The sequence below is a fragment of the Serinus canaria genome, chromosome 1 (genome assembly GCF_022539315.1).
Source record: "Serinus canaria isolate serCan28SL12 chromosome 1, serCan2020, whole genome shotgun sequence".
Lineage (NCBI taxonomy): Eukaryota > Metazoa > Chordata > Aves > Passeriformes > Fringillidae > Serinus > Serinus canaria.
The window spans coordinates 25,088,976-25,109,101 of record NC_066313.1 but is presented as its reverse complement, the minus strand read 5'-3'; the positions used below and the strand labels follow the sequence as shown (position 1 = coordinate 25,109,101).

General features: G+C 38.4%; 1 protein-coding gene across 1 annotated transcript in view; it reads right to left on the bottom strand.

Annotated features, from left to right (window-relative positions):
* The window catches only part of STXBP5L (syntaxin binding protein 5L), a 179,842-nt gene extending 161,448 nt beyond the window's left edge, over nucleotides 1-18,394 (bottom strand). Inside the window, exons 1-2 of the mRNA XM_018908173.3 lie at nucleotides 18,184-18,394; nucleotides 2,094-2,191 (exon numbers count right to left, since the gene is read on the bottom strand). Coding sequence (XP_018763718.1) covers nucleotides 2,094-2,191; nucleotides 18,184-18,372 — 287 coding nt within the window. The 5' untranslated portion in view covers nucleotides 18,373-18,394. The remainder of the gene's footprint in view (nucleotides 1-2,093; nucleotides 2,192-18,183) is intronic.
* Between the last annotated feature and the right edge of the window lie 1,732 nt (nucleotides 18,395-20,126).

Below are 20,126 nucleotides of genomic sequence, written 5' to 3'. Positions count from 1 at the left end.
ACAAGACTGGCTTAAATGAGTGGTGTTCTGGGGGTAGTCTTAGGGCCTGTTTCACTGCAAATTTATTAGTCCACAAGTAGGTTTTTTATGTAATATGTTCTGCAAAACTTACAGCCAAGTGAAGAAACCCCAGTTAAATTAAATAAATAAGTAATTCTTTTTATGGCACCCTCTGTCTTCAAAGCACAGTTTCCATTAACTCAGGGCTCAATTAAGCAAACCAGGCTTTCTGTGACTAAGATGAGAAGCATTTATATTATGACATATCTTCCAAAAAAAAAAAAAAAATCTAATTCCCTGGTAATCCTGCTGCTCTTGCTTGATTAAAATACTAGAACTGGTAGAAATTTTTCCATGAATGAGGTAGGGTTCGCTAGCAAACAGGAGAAGAAATGTTAAAAGGAAGGACACTTTGAAAAACATTCTTTTCCCTTCTGCTAACTCTTTATAATCTATTTTTATAGAAAACGTATAGAGAATTTTATATAAGCTTAGGAATATAGCTATGTTTCCACTACATATTCCATTTCCTGTGTCAGGAGACATGCAGGTTTAAATTAATTCTACATGCACCTGTATTAATTCAGGCTCTGTACCTGAATTTTTCTCAAAAGAGGGATTTGTAGAGATAGAGGATGTCTAGCCAGTGACAGCATTGCTCCTAGAAAATCCACATTGCTGAGATGGAAAGAAGAGGGGGACTCAGGAGTCAATCTTCTGCAAGGTCTTTTTCCTACTTCTACCATGAAATTCCCAATACCCTCACTCTGAAGATACCAGTGAAGATTCTAAGGACAAAGCCCCAGATTTTTAACATTGCATACCTCTAAAAAGAAGAAGAAACCATGACTACTAGATTTGCACTTCCCAGAAGTACACAAATTCATGGACACTTCTTTGCATTTGAACATAACATATTCAATATACTTCACATAGGTAAGAAATAAAGAGTAGAACCATCAAAGCAGAGCTTGTTACATAACTTGAGGTTTAGTTCAGTCTTGTGAGAAATTCTGGGTGAGATACAAATTGAGGCTTATGAAAACGCAACTGTTCAGACCAAGAGTACCCAAAAATGGAAGAACCAAAGTTTCAGTAACATTACATGAGGCACAGGCTTGTTTTCCACAAGGAGATTTTTCTTTACTTTGTAACCTGCCTTGGGTTCATTACATTTACAGTTACCTTGGGAACAAGGATAGCAAAAGAACCAGAAAATATTATATTGTTGTTTCATACAGCATTGTCCCCTACTTTAAACCCATAATTTATTTGGCTACAAAAAGTCTGTAAAAAACCATTGGTTTATTAGTTCTGTATTCTGTAACTTTTAAACCTTCTTGTCTTTCTCCTCTTTTCCTCGCTTTAAATGTATTTTCACTGAAATGGAAATGTTGGAAGCATGCCAAACTAAGAAAATTATGTAGAGAAACATTTTTAAATAATTCACATTCAAATATTCTTAATTTTTTCTTTAAGTTTTCAAATTTTAATTACCTTGTAATTAAATTTATTCTGTATAGACTTCTAACTTCAAAATCCTAATGTATTAAAAACAACATATAAATTGCTGGCACTGAAATACCTTTATAATTAACAAAAAGAAATAAGCACTTTTATAGTGCTTCACCTTCTCCTCTGGGAAGATATGAATTCTGTCCTAAAATCACTTATTTCCCACTATTCACTTGAAAGTGTCTAAATAATTTCATACTCAGCCATCTAACTGCAATCTAACATTGGCTAACTGCATTGCAGCAATGAATTTATTTATTGCTAGCACAACATTCCCAACTTACTCGTTACCACTTTGCTGTCCATTTTTACTTTTCATGCTGAAAAAGATCAATTCTGTTTTATCTTAACCGATACATGCCAAAACCATATGCTCAAAATGCAATCAGAAATTGTTCTTTGAATCCCTTAGGGACCTGGTTGATTCCCCAACAGCACATCTTTGCAGTCTGTCTCATAAAGCAAAATGTAGTAGAACATAACAACTGTAGCCTTACCTGAGTGCTTGAGGAAGGTAATTCCCATCCCTGTATTACAAACACACAGAAATGGTGCAAATTGTGAATGGGAAAGGATACATTCGTATGGCTCCTGTTCTTGTTCCAATTGCCAGAATTTTCTGAACTGGGTCAAACGCTAAGGCAGTGGGGAGGTAAGGAAAGCCATGGCGAACCGTCTGAAACAGAGCAAAGGAGCCAAGTGACTGAACTGCAACCACTGAGAACAGCATCAATGTTTCATGCTTATGTTTTTCTGTATGTTGTAGCATTTTCAATACATTTCAAGAGAAGTATTTTAAAAGATACAGTATTTCAAACACAGAGGTGAATTTCGTTCATATGAATTTCTAATTATGCTTTTCACTCAGTAATATTTTAAATAGTTTTATTGCAACAAACTAGATTGCAAAGTGTATGTTATTATACAACTGGTATATATTGCTGAAGTGGTATACTAAAAGTTAACCTTAATATGCAGGGCAGCTGAACTGTAAACTGAAAAAAAAGACACATAATATGCTTTCAAAACACTCAGCCTCAACAGAACAGCTCCAGCAGAAAGAAATGGAATATGTCCAAGGGAAAAGATCCAATAAACCAATAAACTGAATCGAGTCTATGAGGTAAAAACCCTTAATATCAATTTAAAACACAAAGACGCCAGAGAAGATGTTCTCAAAATGAGCAGCTGAACCACTCACCCTTTCTTAATCTTTATTTACAATACTATGCTTTTAATTCTAATTTTTGCAGAGATACTTTGGGGAATAAATAAACTGAGCATGATACCACACATCCTTGAAGACTGTCTCAGTTTTCTAAGTTATCTTAACCTGGAAGTTATGAACATCATGACTTGCCCAATTCTTATGAGGAAGAACACGAACATAAGAACAAAAGTGAAAGTAACAAGACACTTAAAAAAAACCCAAAACACATTAAAAAATACCCAATAAAATGAACTGTAAATAAATTTTTGTGTGGGGCTGCTTTCCTAAAAATGGACACAAAATGCTATTTTTCAGTATAATAATAATGGTTTATATTATTTAACAAAATAAAACCTAGAACTCTAGGACTGACTCTTTTTTTAGTACGTGGTTGGTATTGGAGAGGAAGTACTTTGAACTGAATGAATTTTAACTTTTAAGCTGTCTTCCTCTTCCTTGAAATTATCTAGTTCAAGAGCTATGTCTGCTGAAGCATCCAGGAGTCCCTATGGAACAATGTCAACAAAAGGAACTCCTTAATTGCAGACCTGTTGAGTAAAAGGCAGCTGATGATCCCACAGCTGTATCACTCCAACTTCTCCATTACAGCTGGAAACACTTGAACTGATATTCACAAGCAGTTTGGGAACAACCAAATGTATGTTTTTCAGCAAATAACCACTTCCTTAAAAGAGATCTTACTTGTCTCGTATAATAATTACTGCTGATAAGGGAAGTTGTTTAAAGAATGTCTAACTATTAGTTTCTAGGCTGAAAAAACCCAGAAGCATATGCTACTTCAGTAAGCTGTAGAAAAGTAACTCACTTTCTATGTTAATGTGAGCATTTATCAAAGATCTCAATTCTGTATCTGGTTTGGTTTGCTTTGTGTTTTGGAGTTTTTAACTTTCTTATCTTCCTAAGTATCAGGACTACTCAAATATAAAGTTTTTTTATTCTGATATCTAAGCTGGGACCAGACTTACACCCCTAGAAGTGGTTTTACCTCTCATGTCACAAAAATCGAAGCAATCATGGATTGCAGTATTTTCTAGTGTGTTGAACATATAGCATTACTAATCTGCTATTGTATTTGAAATTTCTGGTGAATAAAGGTTCTTCCTTATCTGAAAAACCTTTATTTTCACCAATTATCCTTTTTCAATTATTGATTTTAGAAATGCTGTCTATAATAAAGTTTGAATTCCTATCAGTTCCAGTCACAGTAAGCTTCTCTGATGTTTAGCCATGACTGGAGTTTTCAGTACTATTTTTAAGATCTAAGAATGCAATGATGAATATTTTTAAAGAGCTATTTGCATCCTTGCCTACATATTTAGGATCTGCATTGTATTTTCAGTATTTCTGCAATCTAGAGTCAGACTTCCCGTTTGGAAATTTTAATTGGGTCCTGTATTTGAGATAGAACTATGTTTTAAAAGAACAGTGATGTACATGTTTTCAGGATCATAGCTCAGTACAATTTTGAACTCTAGGATTGACTCAAAAGTGCTCTTTCTATTTTGCAGCCATTTTCCAAATTTGAGTATTTAGACTAATCCAAACTAGGGGGTTTTTGTGACTGCAAAATTCTGCCATTTGTAAAATATTTTTTAAAATTTGTTCCATTCAGTGGAAAATTTGTTCATTTTCCACTGAACATCCAAGTAAATTACACCTTTCAATAAAGTATTTATATTTATTAAGATTCCAAAAGAACAAAACCATTTTGGAAGGAAAGCCAAGTTATACAGTACAGAGTTAGGGCAGAAAAAGATGTCTCTATAACTGAGGGTTTGGCCCAAATTTGTGCACCCTCAGAAATTATTCTGAAGATTAAACCTATTACAAAAGAACACGGAAAATCTTTTAACATTCCAAACTCCCAGGTTCTTGTCCTCAGCTTTGGTCCAACAAAAGCTTTTTGGTCCTTTCTTTTTCAAAGGACTGTGAGAAAGACTGACATGAAAAGCTAGCGCTTGGAGTAGACTTTTCAGCTGTGCTTTGACACAGCTTGAGTGAACCTGAGTGTAAGGATGAGTAACAGTTCTAGAACTGTGGCTGGGCTTCCTTACAGCATTTACTAATACATATGAAAAAGAAGAGAAGGCCAAAAAATTAACTTGATCCTAGGGTGACAAAAAAAAAAAAACCAACAAACCATTCCTATTTTATCTGAGTTATGTCCAGTAGGAACAACAGAGAACAAAACTATCAATGGTGCTCAGAAATGCAAAACAAAGTAGTTGGGGTCAATAGCAGGCAAAAGCTGAAGTATGGTTAAAAATCAGTCTGTGTTCAAAGAAATATAGGGGAACCTAACTACCCCAAATACCCCAAGAAAGAAGCTGCCAAGAAAATAAAAGGGAGAGAGAAAAACCAGACAAAAAGGGAGAAAGAAAAGTCAGACAGCAGATGGAGCCAGGTCTGCTTTTCTCCACATTATCCAGCTTTCTTTTATGTCTCCTTTTTGGGCACACTGTCTCTAGAGGCAGTCTGCGCTCCCTAGGACATAGAGTTTCCATGCAATACACGAAACAATTTACTTGAAACAGAACAATTACAAATGCAGATACAATTGCAGCATAAATCTCTGTTCAGCTTAGTTATTTTCTCTTAAATTCTCTTCTAAATCATTTTAAGCAGTGAGTTGCATGTATAGATCATTAAAGTAATCTTTACAAAACCAATTTACCTAAATTAATATAGGAAATTGATTATTTGGGCTTGCTAGTAATCTACCAATGAACATTTTAATATCCTGTACAGAACATAATGGTCTTTTTCAGTCTAAGATACCGTGATATATTTCATTAGCTGAAAAAAATTGCACTAGTACTAATATGCAATATCCAGTATAATTATTCACAGGGTGCATAATGCAATTTTCAGTATAAGTTTTCTTAACGTTTATGCTGTGGCAGTTCATATCAGATTTCAAAGACACCTTTTTAATAAAAGTAAGTATAACATTCTCTCAGTCCAGAAAACACAGAGCTAGATAAAATTTTCAACTGTATCAACTACTAGAGTTTATAGGCAAAAGTGTTTCTTAAAATTTGGATAAACTTAAAATTTGTAACTTTTCTACCAATTTTTTTCAGATACTCTGTTTCATTGAACATCTGACAGCAAAACTGATTTACTTAGGTAAATAATTTTTGAGAATATGTATATTTGCTGAAATTTAACTATGTAGTTTAAACCTGTGCCTCAGTATGTAGAGTCTACTTCCAAATTGTCACCAACACGCCACATGCAAAAATGTCATTGAAGAATAATTAACTGGAATAGAGGATGAAGTGTTGACTGAAACCTCTCCAGCCTCTGTGTCGGAAATTAAAAACTGACAATGATTACAGCATTCTTCCCACTTCAATACTATTTTTAGTACTGTGGTGCTCCAAGATTGTAGTGATAAAAATGAGTGCTTATACAAATGAGCTGCCATGTATTATAACACTACAAGATCATGACCTCCCCCATTTATGGATCACTGTGTCTGTAATCTCTGATTGGTAAGACTGATTCCTTCTCATTAAAAATGGAAAGAGGACAAGGTATCAGCAGGCTTCCAACCAAAGTAAACAACACAGGAGAGATAAATTTTTTATTAGTTAAATTTTCATTTTTTGAAGTAATGCTTTTTGTAAAAATCACAGCTTAGGTACAATTTTCAAACCCAAGTTATTGATTCCATCTAGCTCTCAACTTGTAATAGGAACCAGGGCTTCCGAGCATATTCAGAGAATATTCTAAAAAACTACGCTTTTTTTTTTTTCTTAGATAAATCTACCCACAGATAGTTCTTTTCCTTGGTGTAAAGCTAGAAACAGTCATCTGGAAAAAGCCATTTACAAAAGGGACTCTGGACCTTTCCAGACTGGGAAAGCTGATTGCTGTCCCTGACAAGATGATAAAATAAAGACTAACAGAGCACACAGATAAAGATTGTTGCAGAAGTCAGCAGAGTTCCTTCAATGGGAAATCATGTCTGACTAGTTCTCTCTAATTCTATGAAACTGTCAGCATGCAAGTAAATAAAGGGAATATGAATATACATAAGTTTTTCAAAAGCCTTCCAATAATATTCCACTGCAATGTTATTAGAGAAACAGAAGTGTCATGGGACTAAAGAAATTTCTTTGTGGACTGAAAGCTGGTTAGATCACAGAAAACAAAGGACAGAGTTTTATGGATTCCTACCATGAAGAAAATTCACAAGCAGAGCTCTCCATGCTTGGACCAATTTTATTAATTGTCTTTAAAGACCTATAAAAGGTAATGACCTGAAGTCTCCGAGACCACAGCTAATAGTAAGATCCTTTGGATAGTGAAATTCAGAACCACCAGTGCCCAGCTCCTGAAAGACTTCATTAGAGTGACTTAAGTAGGCAAGAAGTTGATAAATGAGCTTCAGTGTGGATAGATATAAGATATCTAGAAGAAAAAAAAGTCTTAACTAGATCTGCACAATGCTGAAATTGGAACTGGCATTTACAACTCAGCAAAGAAATTTTTGGGCATGGTTATCATTTCTATGAAATATTTGGTTTAATGTTCAACAGCAACCCCAAAAAGCCAAGTTATATTGGACATGATTAGGAAGAGCATAAGGAATAACACAGAGGGCATCATTCTGCTGCTACAGAAAACCTGTGTGAGTCCATTGCTTGAGAGCTGTATGTGGGGGGATATGACTGAGACTTTCAGTCGTAGTGGGTAAGCTAAACATATTTGGCAAAGCCATGGAGGCATTCAAAAGAAATTAAAGATTAGCTTAAAATGGTGGTGGTGGGGGGGGTGAAATGGGACAAATTTATTGACATGATGAATAAATGGATTTTATAAGGACCAGCTAAAGATATTCCCTCCAACATATCAAATCCAGTGATGGTGAATAATGGGAGATTGGAAAGGGAATGGACTGCAGAAAGTGATGTAATTTATTACCCTCCCTTAGTGACAATTCTGCTGCCACTGTCAGAGACTGACTGCTGGGAGATATGGACCATGGGTTTGTCTCAGCAGGCCATTTCTTACGAGCTTATTATCCTCACCAGTAGCAGTGAAACAGAGAGGAAGAAAAAGGAGATCAGTATGGTGGAGAAAAATACAGTAAAGAAAAATATATGGAAAATGTGGGCACAAAAGAGAAGTGTTACTGAAATGGGAATACTGGGGCAGAAAGAAAAGATATGTTTAAGAAACAAGCAGAATTTCATAATATTCCCCTACAAAAAAAAATGGCATAGAAGAATAATACTTTTAGTAATATGCAAATTTGGTTTGTTGTTTATTTTTAAAATATGGAACTTACTTTTTTATAAAATGTCACTTAATTAGCTATGGTAGAATTTTGAGAAAGTAGCTGTCCTGAACATAAAGCAGACTTCAAATACAGCCTGAATTTAAAAAGTATTGTTTCACAAATATTACAAACTAATAATTATATTAAAAATAAGAGAGATTTTAGAGTATTTGAAATTAACTGACTTAAATATTATATGTTTTTTGTACAATGAACATACAAATTTTTTTTTCTGTAACAAAGATCTCTGCAAACACTTCAGAGATGTGTTTTTCCACTGTCATTTTCAGTTCTGCAAGCTAGATGTTAGACTATTAAATAAGGATGGTCCTATTTAGATGTGATTCATATAGATACAAACAGCCAAGCTAAGCAAACCACAGGGGAAAAATAAGGCCTTCTGAATTTCAAAAAACATTCTCCTCATGCTTGTCCTTTGAAATGCACTGTAGTGCATCAAAAATACAAAATTAATATAATTTAGACAGGAAAATCCACAAATAAAGAAAATTACATTGATCCATAAGATTCATTATCCCCAAAAGCTCAGATGAGGTTGGAAGGGAATCTGCAGAATCTCTGGTCCAACCCCTCCTGCCAAAGCTAAAGAGGTTGAATTTTAATATCATTTTCTGGACCTATTTAAATCAGTGCAGCTATGGCCAAGCAACTGCTTGGCAGTTACACCACCCTGCTACATCCACCACAGCACTGAGTTACAGCATAATAAGTTACAGGGTAATACATGAATATAACCATCCCAAGAGAGGCATTATGCCCTTTGGAGAAATCCCAAATCCAAGGGAGAATTATGTTTGCAAAATTCTTTCACCTCTTCCCTTCTTATTCTTTCTAAAAGAACTCTCCCAAGTCCAAAAACAAACAATCAAACAAAAAAAAAAAAAAACCACAATAAACCCCAGGCAAATACACAAAAAGGGAAGAAAAAAATGAGACCACAATGAAGGAATTGCACCCACTGTATAATAAATATGGTATCATGTACTTCCCACTATTGCCGTGTAAACTGGCAAGAAGAAACAGGGCATCAGCATGTGGAGAAATGTCTTGATTGCTCATAAAACTATATCTACCCTTGTCTTTAATAGAGAATTATAAAAAAACCCCAACCCTAAACTACGGATTGCAAAATTCATTTTGGCCTATCTACTTAAGCAAGACTTCAGTCCATCAAATGGAAAACCTTTATACTCAAAGTAATTCAAATAGCAGCTCCATTGATTTTGTCATTGCATCATTTAACTGCATTGCTCTAAACCTGAGACAGGCTGGTTCAGAATGTCATCTGCCTGCTGGAGATCTGCTTCAGGGGCGTGTACAAGAACTGCAAAATCATTCAACTTATCTGACGGCCCTGAAAAGAAAATATTTTTTCTTCACTGTGACTGTGGACACAGAGAAAAAGATATTGTGTAACTTTAATGAGAAATTAAACAAAAAGAAAACTTTTTGTATTAAGTTTACATCAGACCAACATAATAATAATACTGATTAATTTTGCATGACTCCCCATTTTTGGATTTTCTGAAACTTCACTACTTTTGACTAATTATGTTCTGTTATGGCTGATTGTGGTTTCTGCTCTGAAACAAATGCTTCAGTTGCTGCTTTCAAAGTATTTTTATTAAAAAAAAAAAAGCCATACTGGGAGATTGAAAAAATGTTACTGCTGTCATAAAGTTCTTGAAGGTGCGGGGTTTGGTCAGAAATGGCAGGGGAGGAAGCTAGAGAAACAGAGTGCTAAAACCACTTTGATACAAAGATAATCTGTATTATTGGTTTATTCCTGTGAAAATCTGTTTTGAAATGTAATTTGGCATTCTTGTATACTGAATGAAATGCTGTTACCAGATTTCATTACTAGCATTTATAATGTTGTTCACTATGCAATACTAATTCATAATTAATCCTCTCCCACCTTCTTTCTGCATACATGCTGTATGCAATTTGAAGATTTTTTTTTTCCTGATGTTGAATTGAGAACTTAATCTGAAAATAACAGCCAGCATCTCACCTCACACAGGGTGAAGGTATATTCCAAATGAAATGCAGGTATTTTGTGGCAGGTTTTTACCCTCTCACAGCAGTGGAATCCAGCAGATCCTGCACATCACCGTCCCCCTCTGCACTGCCTATGAAGCTACCAAGGACACAGCTCAGACACCAGTGAAGACAGCACAGCCAAGGATCGTAAGAACCAGATCTCTGTTTACATAACCACAGGCCACTTCTCCTGCCCTTACCACTTTCAGGGAGCATTTCAAAATATATGTAGGGACAAACAACGGATAAAGTAGGGATCTGTGGACTCAGTAAAATTAAGTTTCATCCACAGCTGCATGGAATGTATCTGTAACACAAGTGATGATGGACAGCAGTAACTGAGAGCACACCTCCACCCTGAAGGGATACAATAGATGGGACGGCATGAATGAAGCAGAGATGAGCATTCATTAATTTAGTATTATTTACTATTTTTGTGATGTCCAGTGGATAACAGAGATCTTTTCACAGGAACTGTTCCAAAGAACGCATACAGAATTGCATTCATCCTCCTGACATGTTCTATACTGTTCAAAACAAACGTGAGGGAGGACAGGAACAAAATATGAGCAGATACTTCAAGAAAATAAAAATATGCAGTAAAGACTAGATTGCCTCACATATAGACATAACTGGATACTAGCTGAATAAGGGACCTGACTTTTGAGTGTCTGACCTCACAGCATTCTTACATAGCAGACTTTTCAATGAAACAGAAACAATTATTTTTAATTTGTTGGATTCAAATTCTGCAAAAAAACATGCTAGCATACACACATGCATCTGCTTATACACACCACATGGAATTCACTAAGGCTCCTTCTGAGTCCATGCATTCATCTACTCAAAGCCTTGAATATTGAGGTTGGGGTTTTTTCAGTACTATATACAACTTAACTTTAAAGGAACCATAAAGAGTGCACCTCCTCAGACTTTGACCCTAGCTACAGGTGACAGATTGTGTCTAGTACTTTTTATTATTCATATTCTTTGCTGGTGATCTGTTAGGAATGGACACAGCACTGCACAAAGATAACATCTTATTACATTTGAGCACACTTGCCAGCCATCTGTACCTAATAATATTGCTTTCTCTCCTCTCCACAGATGCACATTACTCGTATTTCTAATCCTACAGTCCTCTAATTTTCCCCTATAATGACTCTAACACACATTGTGACAAATTAATATACTCCACAAGCTACTTTCATAAGCACTTTTTCTTAGAATAGCCAACAGACCACTATATTCATTTAGCTTAGGAAGGTGTATTAGTTCACTCTCTACTGCTTCCTCTTCTCAGTTTATAAAGTGAATACACTAACTTTTCATAGTATTTTCACAGAGACTTCAAAAAGTGTTTTGGGCATAAGTCATACACCAGGGAGTATCAGATGTCTCAAACAGGAAGCAGATACAAGTGGATATTCATCTAAACGAAGTGAGAATGGGGTCTCTCTTGGACTTAGTCCAGCTCCACTGAGGACACAGAATATGCATTTCTATCTGGAAAAAAAAAATCTTTATATTTTTAGCCAAGCACCTCTAAGTAATTTCTTTAAAAAATTAAGTGTAAGTATTTCTTCCAGAAGTAAGTTGGGGCCAAAGCGGCTTATGCAACCAGCTTTTTATGTGACAGCTCCTCAATCAGAACACTGTGAGCCAATGAGTCTGAATTTCCTCCATCTCTGCTACAAGAGATTAAAAATTGCTTTTCCCACTGCAATAGTGAGAAAAATTCTCATTAACTACCTGGTGACCCTCAGGTGAGGAATAATATAGCTGGTGTTCCCACTAGAGCTGGAGTTCAGCCTGGAGAAGAGTAGGCTCCAGGGACACCTTAGTGCCCGTTCCACTACCTAAAGGGGGCTAAAATAATGCTGGAGAGGGACTTTTTACCAGGGCATGTAGTGATAGGACAAGGGGAAACAACTTCAATTTGTTTCCCCTTGTCCCATTGTCCTAAAAGAGAGCAGATTCAGTTTAGATACTGGGGAAAAAATTCTTTACTGTGAAGGTGGTGAGGCACTGGCCCAGGTTGCCCAAAGAAACTGTGAATGCCCCATTCTCAAAAGTGTTCTAGGACAAGCTGGATGGTGCCTTGAGTAGCCTGGTCTAGTGGAAAGTGTCTGTGCCCATGGCACTGGGGTTGGGACTAGATGATCTTCCAACATGTATGATCCCATGGATTAAGAAAAAAAAAAAAAAACCAAAAAACTACCAAACCAACAACCAGAAAAAAGCCCACTTGAAATGGGACACAAAAAGAGAGCAAATATCTTAACCTTTAGGTTTCCCTCTGTGAAATCAAGAGTTGAACTCAGTGATCCTCAAGGATCCCTTGCAACTCAACTTGCAATTCTTTGATTCTTATATTGTTAAAAATGCAAGGTCAACCATAAAAAGCAAAACAAATAAATACATGAAATAAGTTAATCTATGCAGTATGAATTTGTTCTCCTCTTGTAGGGATTAATTAAATTATCTTCTGCCATTGTACAGTGGAGCCAGAAATATATCTGCAGTCATTTGGGACAGAAAGGAAATTCAGAGTCATTCTGGCTATCTAAGGTGGGCATATAAACAGAACAACTAACCTAAAGATCACTCTGCAACTGGGCAGAATATGTGCAAGAGAATGTGAAAACAATGGGAGGCCCAATGGGACAAGGGGATAAGTGGGATAAGTTAAATATGCAAAAAAAGAAAAACAGATGCAAAGCAGGTCAAGTTGGAAACTCAAAACAGGGGACCTTGAACATTTTGGATTTTCTGTGGCATCTATACTGCAGGGATAATATTTCCATCTCACAGAAATATTATGAAGGTCAATTCATTAATGCTTATAAAGCTTTCAGAACTACAGTGGTGAGCACTTCTGTTGGAAAAATCCATGGGGAACCTAATATTCAGGCATGCTCTGAGTTTTAAGTATGCAAAGAAATATTGAAGTACTTTCCTATGAGCAAACACTATTTGTTTTGCTAAATTAAACCTATAGAAGAAATATGGGATCATGTAATTAAAAGTTGTCTGTGCAAACAAAGGTATTTAAGAACTGTGGAACTTTTTGAGTGCTTTATTCAGCAACTTTAAAGGTCTGGAAATAATTTTGAAGATGTAACTGCATGTGTTGGCCATGAAGTGTGTGCATTACTTCATTTAATAATACAAAAATACAGATATTTGCACAAAAAACTCCAAACAAGTGAATAAAGTTATACTACTACAGGTACCTTAAAATCTTCAAAATTCTTTCAAAAGAAGCTTTTTATGTGTTATGCTCTTTCCCATGGGTAAGTCCTATTTCTAATTAATACAAACACTTAAAAAGAAGAACAGATTATGCTCAACACAAATTTCATGAAATTACTATAATCTAATTTAGAAGTGTCATTTATGACTCTGTAGCTTTAAACAGAATAGGGTTCTGCAACTAACTTTAGATCCAATTTCTGGTATAGAGGGAAAAAAAATCATTCCCCACAATATTTTATTTACCACTTAAGCATTAAATAAACTCTGAGAACTTACAAGTAAAAGCTCATATTAATTTTAAAATGGGTTTTCACTAAAATGTACCACTTTGCAAACATTTTATTTTTTGCTCTCTGTAAGACCTTAGCAAGGAAACAAGACAGATTAACCAAACAGCTCAAACTGACTAAAACACTGTGGATAGCTTATAACAAGGATTTTTTTGTTTTTAATACTTCATAACCAAAAATGTGCTCCTGCAGCATTGTGCTTAAATTGCCATTCCAAAATTCATCTTCTCTCTGCCATCACTGAACTGTAGTGTCATGTTGCATTTGCAGCTAAAATACCTACTTGGCTGTTGTCAGAAGGATTACACGTTTTACCTCCATAGGTTGACAAAATAAAGTATTATAATCTATAAATTCTCAGAATTAAAATTTAAGACCACCTGATAGGAAATCTAGATATTTAAGGTATTTAACTTGGCTACTCATTGACTGTATCTTGAAGGCCTGTTCTTGCCAAACAAAAGCAGGATTAGGAAGGCACAATTGCAATTTGCCATGGGTTTCCATATCAGTTTTAACAAAAGCCTAAAACTGTTCTGGCCTCCATAGGTTTTGCATAAAGAATGGGTAATGAACATACTGAAACTATGACTATACTATCAATATAAACAATACAGCATGAGTTAAAGGATGTTTATTGTGTTGCAAGACTACCCCGTAATAACACTGAAGACCAGTTTGGAAAAGAACAGAAATCTCATGCTTTGGGGTCCACAACCATTTGGGAAGCAATTCTTTGAAAAGATTAAATTGCCAGTTCTTGGACCTTTCCAAGGGTATTCAGTTGCTGCCCACAGCAAAAGAAAATGTGTTAGAGTAGATTAATTATATACCTGGTAAAGTACAACTGTTACTGTGCTCTTAACTGAGGTCTTGATTTCAAAGTTATTAACCTCATGCTCTACAAATTCAATTCAACTCTATGATTGTTCTCCAAGAAAACCCTGAATAGTTCTACATGGGAGACCTATTTTCATGAGGAACAAGAACTTCACATACCAAAAAAATGTACATCTTGATTCTTACCAACTGTGTCATCCCCTAACAAGCAACCTTCTGAAAAATAAAATCATTGTTTTCTCTTTTTATGTTCCCTCTGCTCAAAGTTCTACTTAAATGATTTAAAACATCCTAACTGTGAGCTTCTCACTTCATTATTAGCAGCTCTTCCCCCAGTGCCATATTTTAGTTTCTGGATGGTCGGGACAAACACAGGTGAGCCTAAAAATGCTTGCCAGAGAAAAAGAAACAACACATATACAGAGGGAAAATACAAAGAAGCAAACCCAAGGAAATTAAGTCTATTCCAATTAAAATTAACATAGACTTTAGTAGCATATTCTACTGGATCATGCCTAGTCTTAGGATGATGCTGCTATCTCACATATTCAATTCAACTAATGTGATCTATAATCAATATTTTAATTATTTGCACTTTGATACCAAATCCCAAGAGCAGCCCCTAGATGCAGCCTAAACTGTACCTCAGCTTCCTGCTGTCACAAAATAGGTGAGACAATATTTCACATTGCTTGAGTACTTTGAAAATGGTGCCACTCATTCATTATTACAGCTACCAACGTATAAATTTATCATGCTTAAACCAGGACATAGCTATTTGATACGTAATAGTTTCAAGAATATTTCATTCTTTCAATATGGAAGATCACATTAATGATTTAAATATAAAGGCCAAAAGTAACTCTAACTCACTGAGAGCATCTTGGTGTAAAATATTCAGTTTACTTCTGTTAAACTCTAATATGTATCTCAAAAAGACACTGTGGTCAAAACCAATCCAAAATTGCCACAAAATGGAGAGCTGGCTTTCAGGTGTGTTACAAATGAAATCAGGAGTGCTGCCATTCAAAACAGCGTACTGCTAGAGGGTTGGATCTGTGTTTTCAGTCAAGCAGACCTCCCACAAACTTCAGAAAGGCAACTTATTTACATAAAAAACTGCAGGGAAAGGCCTTTTAATTCTTAAGTATGAGTCAGCTTTTATGTTTCCCTTCTAAATGAGGATTTTTATAACCAGCAAAGAAAGGAAAACCAGTCTGAGGTGCTACTTAGGCTGTTAGCCCAGATGCCTCGACCCTGCAGATAACAAACCAAAACTGCCATTAGCTTTACCCAGCTCTGCGTGCAGCAGGATCACGGATCCTTGAATATGCAGCCCGTGTAACTTATGTAACTGAACATGCAAATACCCAATTGAAGTACCAGAAGTGCTGCACAGCAAAAGCTCGGGGAGGATGGAATTCGGGTTATGTGTGTGCGGTGTACTTTTAATCTGATGCAGACTGACCGAGGTACAAATTCGGGCAGGGCTCTGGCCCCTGGAGCAGGCAGGGGGAAGCTGTGCCTGCATCAGGCCCCACTGCCCCGGTTCCCTTGCAACAGCGCAGGGCCCTCCCAGCTTCTGGGGCTTCCTTCAAACACACTCCTGGTGCTCCTGAAGTGCGGCAGAGCTGCTGAGGTGGAGCCCGTGGAATAAACACTGCGGAGTATCAGGAGCACATGACTACCGAGTGGTTTGGAAGTTTGCTTTCGGCATACCTTTGTATCTTGGAAAAGCAATCCGGTATTTTGTGTACCTCAGAGTTCTGCAGTGACATACATTCATAAGCAAGTGCTGCTGCAAGCAACCAAAAGGTTTCCTACACAAATATTTACTTTGTTGAGAACATTTTAACCTGAGAGCTACGACAGGCAAATATTAGCCACTAAAATCTTCTTCAAATGACATATGCTTTCACACATATTCCAACTAGATCTATCAGGACATAACACTGTCTTTGAGTAATATCAAAGCAAACAAGGGAAATAACGGAGATTAGGAAAAAAAAAATCATTTCATCTTATGTTGCTTATTTTCACAAATATGCCACACAAAATAAGAATATATATCTCACTAAATATAGACCTTTGTTCTTATCACATGACTTAAACATGAAAAACCATGTTGAGTTTAGCCTTACCTAGAAATCTCTGAATAATGTACCTTGATTGTTTGTCTTATCTTCTTACTGACATGACAAAAAGGGAAACGACTGTACTGAGTATCTGGAGTTTCACAAAATGCTAAATTACTGTGTACCTAAGCAAAAGTAGTCAAATCTAAGCCTGGCAAGCAGGTATGATTCTAATGCACTCATCACTGACACTCTATTAAACTACAGAATCATTTGAGTCAAAAGGCTGGAACCTGTTGTGGTACAGGATGACAAAGAACTATAAGAAAAAAAGAATTAGTATTTTGTAGAACCTATCTAAAGGTCTCTGAGTCTTTAAGCCATAGGAGCTCATTCTTCTCCCCTGGAACTCTGCAAGAGTTCTGACACCAGCTGTAGCTGCAAGCCAAACAGAATTATAAACATGGTATCTGAGATCAGGGAAGCTGTGTATTTCACAAGGACCAGATCTGCACACAAAATGTATCAGGCTTGTCTTGGTTATTTATATTTCTTTCTTCTTTCTGAACACAAAAAGAAATAATGATGTGCTGGAGTTGACAGTCATCTAAATTTCAGATCAATTTGTACCTGATTAATAAAAGCAAAGTATACTTAATAGGGTGAAGTCCATTTACTCCTAGTAATGCAAATTCCACTAATTAAAAATTCTGGTTTTGAAGCTTCTAATCAAAACAATAAGCAAACAAAATTTCTAGCAAAGCCATCAGAATTCAGATAACAATGACAGGTAATAGTAGAAGACCATAATCTCCTTTCATATTTTGTCTTCATTACAAAAGTATTATTTTCATATTCCAGAGCTGATCAGAAGTAGCAAATAGTTTGTTCTGTTTTACAGGTGCAAGTATTTAAAACCACTTAAAGCTTTGTTACAGGAAACAGATACAAACCAAAATAGATACAGGGATATCTTATACTTTTTACTCATAGAAAATTCCCACTTAAGGAAGTGATCAACACATTAAAAACCAGAACACTCTTGGCAACTTTTGGTATTTATGCTGTCCCACGAAGTTTGCTACCATGCAATCAGAAACTTCAGTACTAATGGTAAACAGCCACCCTGAATCTACATCCAGCTCCTCTCAAATAATTGAAGTCCTGAGTTCAATAGTCACTGCACTGTTTTTTATTTCTAGCTTGTGCCTTTTTCTTAAAACTGAGAAGGAAAAGCAGGGAGGATGAGAAGAGAGTAGAAGGGAAGTAGATGCATACAGTCTTCAATTTCTAATGACTTGTAAATGTTATCGGTACTAGCACAAATTTGCTTTCCTGTTCACAATCCTGTCAGCCTTTTGGGGTCCAAGTGTGAGCTTGGAATTCAGCCCTGAGTGCTGAAATCAAGATTTCTACGAATTTACTGACCACCCCAACTCTGCAGCAGGAAGAAAATTGCATCCACTGGATCTCTGTCTTTTCATTCTGAAGTCCTTATACAACCACTGCAGTTCTCAAGTAAAACGCTTATTGGTATCATATTACTACACCCCCCCCCCACGCCCCCCAACCCAGGGTAGATTTTATTATTTCCATAGAAAATAAAAATACAGCCTTTACCTTACAGATCTGAAAATAATCTGAAGTGAGCGTCTCCTGGATCTCCTCTCTGGGTGTCCCTGCAGCTCCCGCAGTCCCTCCTGGGTGCACGGAGCCACCAGCCCCACTTCCACTGCCACCGCCACTGCTTCCAACAGGGGATGCGGCAGTCAAACCATCCAAAACTTTGCGAAAATTAAATTTCTTCATTTTGGAAAAATCTTTAGGAAGATTTGAGGGGGGAGAAAGGATGTGTCGTAACACATTCAGCTACATGTAGCGACCGAGAAAGTCTCTAATGGTCCTCTGAGTGAGGCAGCACTTTAAGTCTCTTGTATCAAACAGAATGTCAATATTAAGTATAATTGATCGAAAAATACAAAGGCTTCATTTTGTCAGACGCAAAAGCTACCTGGAATGGTCCTTTCCAAAAATAAATAAATAAATAAATAAAAAATCCACAAGCAGCAGGACTAAGATTTACGTTCAAACAAGGAACAATGGAACAACCGCCATCGGGTTCGCTCGCACAAAAATCCACATTTAGCAGTGGTCAAATCAGAAAAGTAAATAAAAAATTCAAGCCGGCATCCAAAACAGTGGGATCCATCCCTCCACCTTATCTGCCTATGATCTGCCTTCGGCACTTGATTATTTCAGCAAAACTACCAATATGCGTCTACATTCAATTTCTCCTTCCCCTCAAAACCTCTTTGAGCGAGGGGTATCTCTGCCCACGAGGTTTCCGCGGAGCGGATTCCCCGCTCCCAGCCGCGGGTGCGACTCCTGTTCCTGGTTCCCTGCCCACCCCAGCAAATGCCGGCAGCCGCTGCCGCACTCGGCGCTCCTCTCTCTCCCCTCGGGCTCCACGGCGGGGTGCGAGGTGCGGGGTGCGAGCCCCCTCGCTCTCCTCGCCGCCCCGGCCGCCGCTCCGTGAGGAGCGACGGTAGCGAGCGACCCCCTAAGCCAGTCCGGCCGTCCCGGGCTGACCACCCGTTCCGTCCCTGCACTGACGGACCCCCGCCCGTCCCGATCACCGAGCCTGTGCTGCTGCTGTGCTTCCCGCCCCCCGGAACCGCTCCGGCTGGACCGGGCTCCCTCCGGCGCCGGGGGGACGCGGGGCGGGGAGGGGCGGGTGAGGAGCGGAGCGGGGCAGGTGAGCGGGCAGCAGAGGGCGGCGGTGGCGGCTGCCGCCCGCCCGGCGCGCTCGCAGCCGTTCTCCGAGGTACTGAAAGCTCCGCCGGCGTCAGCCGCAGCTCCTCCTTCTCACCCTTCCTCCTCCTCCTCTCTTTCCCTGCCTCCCGCCCCCGTCCGCCAGGCCCCGCCTGCCGCAGCAGCGCGCAGCCGGCGCCCCGCCCCCCGCTCGGCTGTGGTGTGTGTGGGGGGGGGGGGGGGAAGGGCGGGGAAACGCTAGCGATTGACAGGCGCGCGCGCGTTCCTATTCCTTACTGCGGGCCGGCGGCGGGGACGTGACTGACGGGCAGGGGGAAGGGGCGGCTCCAGATAGGGAACAAACGACGTCTGACGGCCCCCGCGATCCGCAGTCTCTGATTGGAGCGCTGCAAGGATGGGCACCCGCTCTTACCAATAGAAGCACGGTTCGGCGACGCCCCGCCCCAAGTCCGGCGGGATGGGCGGGGCCAGAGGAGCCCCCGCCCCACTGCGGCGAGAGCGGCAGCGGCTGCGGAGCTGCTGAGGGGGCTCAGCCCTGGGGCAGTGGGGCTGGCCGGGCGTAGGGTTTGTGGCGGTAGCGGGGACTGAAAGTTGGTGTTTCAGCCTCAGCTGCGTGCGGGAGGTCGAACAGAACCAAAATTCGGCATAAATTTGTGTTAGGGGAGACTCGGGTTGAATGTTAGGAAAAGGTTTTTTCATCCCGAGGGTGGTTGGGCACTGGAACGTGCTCCCCAGGGAAATGATCACAGCACCCAGCCTGACAGAGTTCAAGAAGTGTTTGGACAATTCCC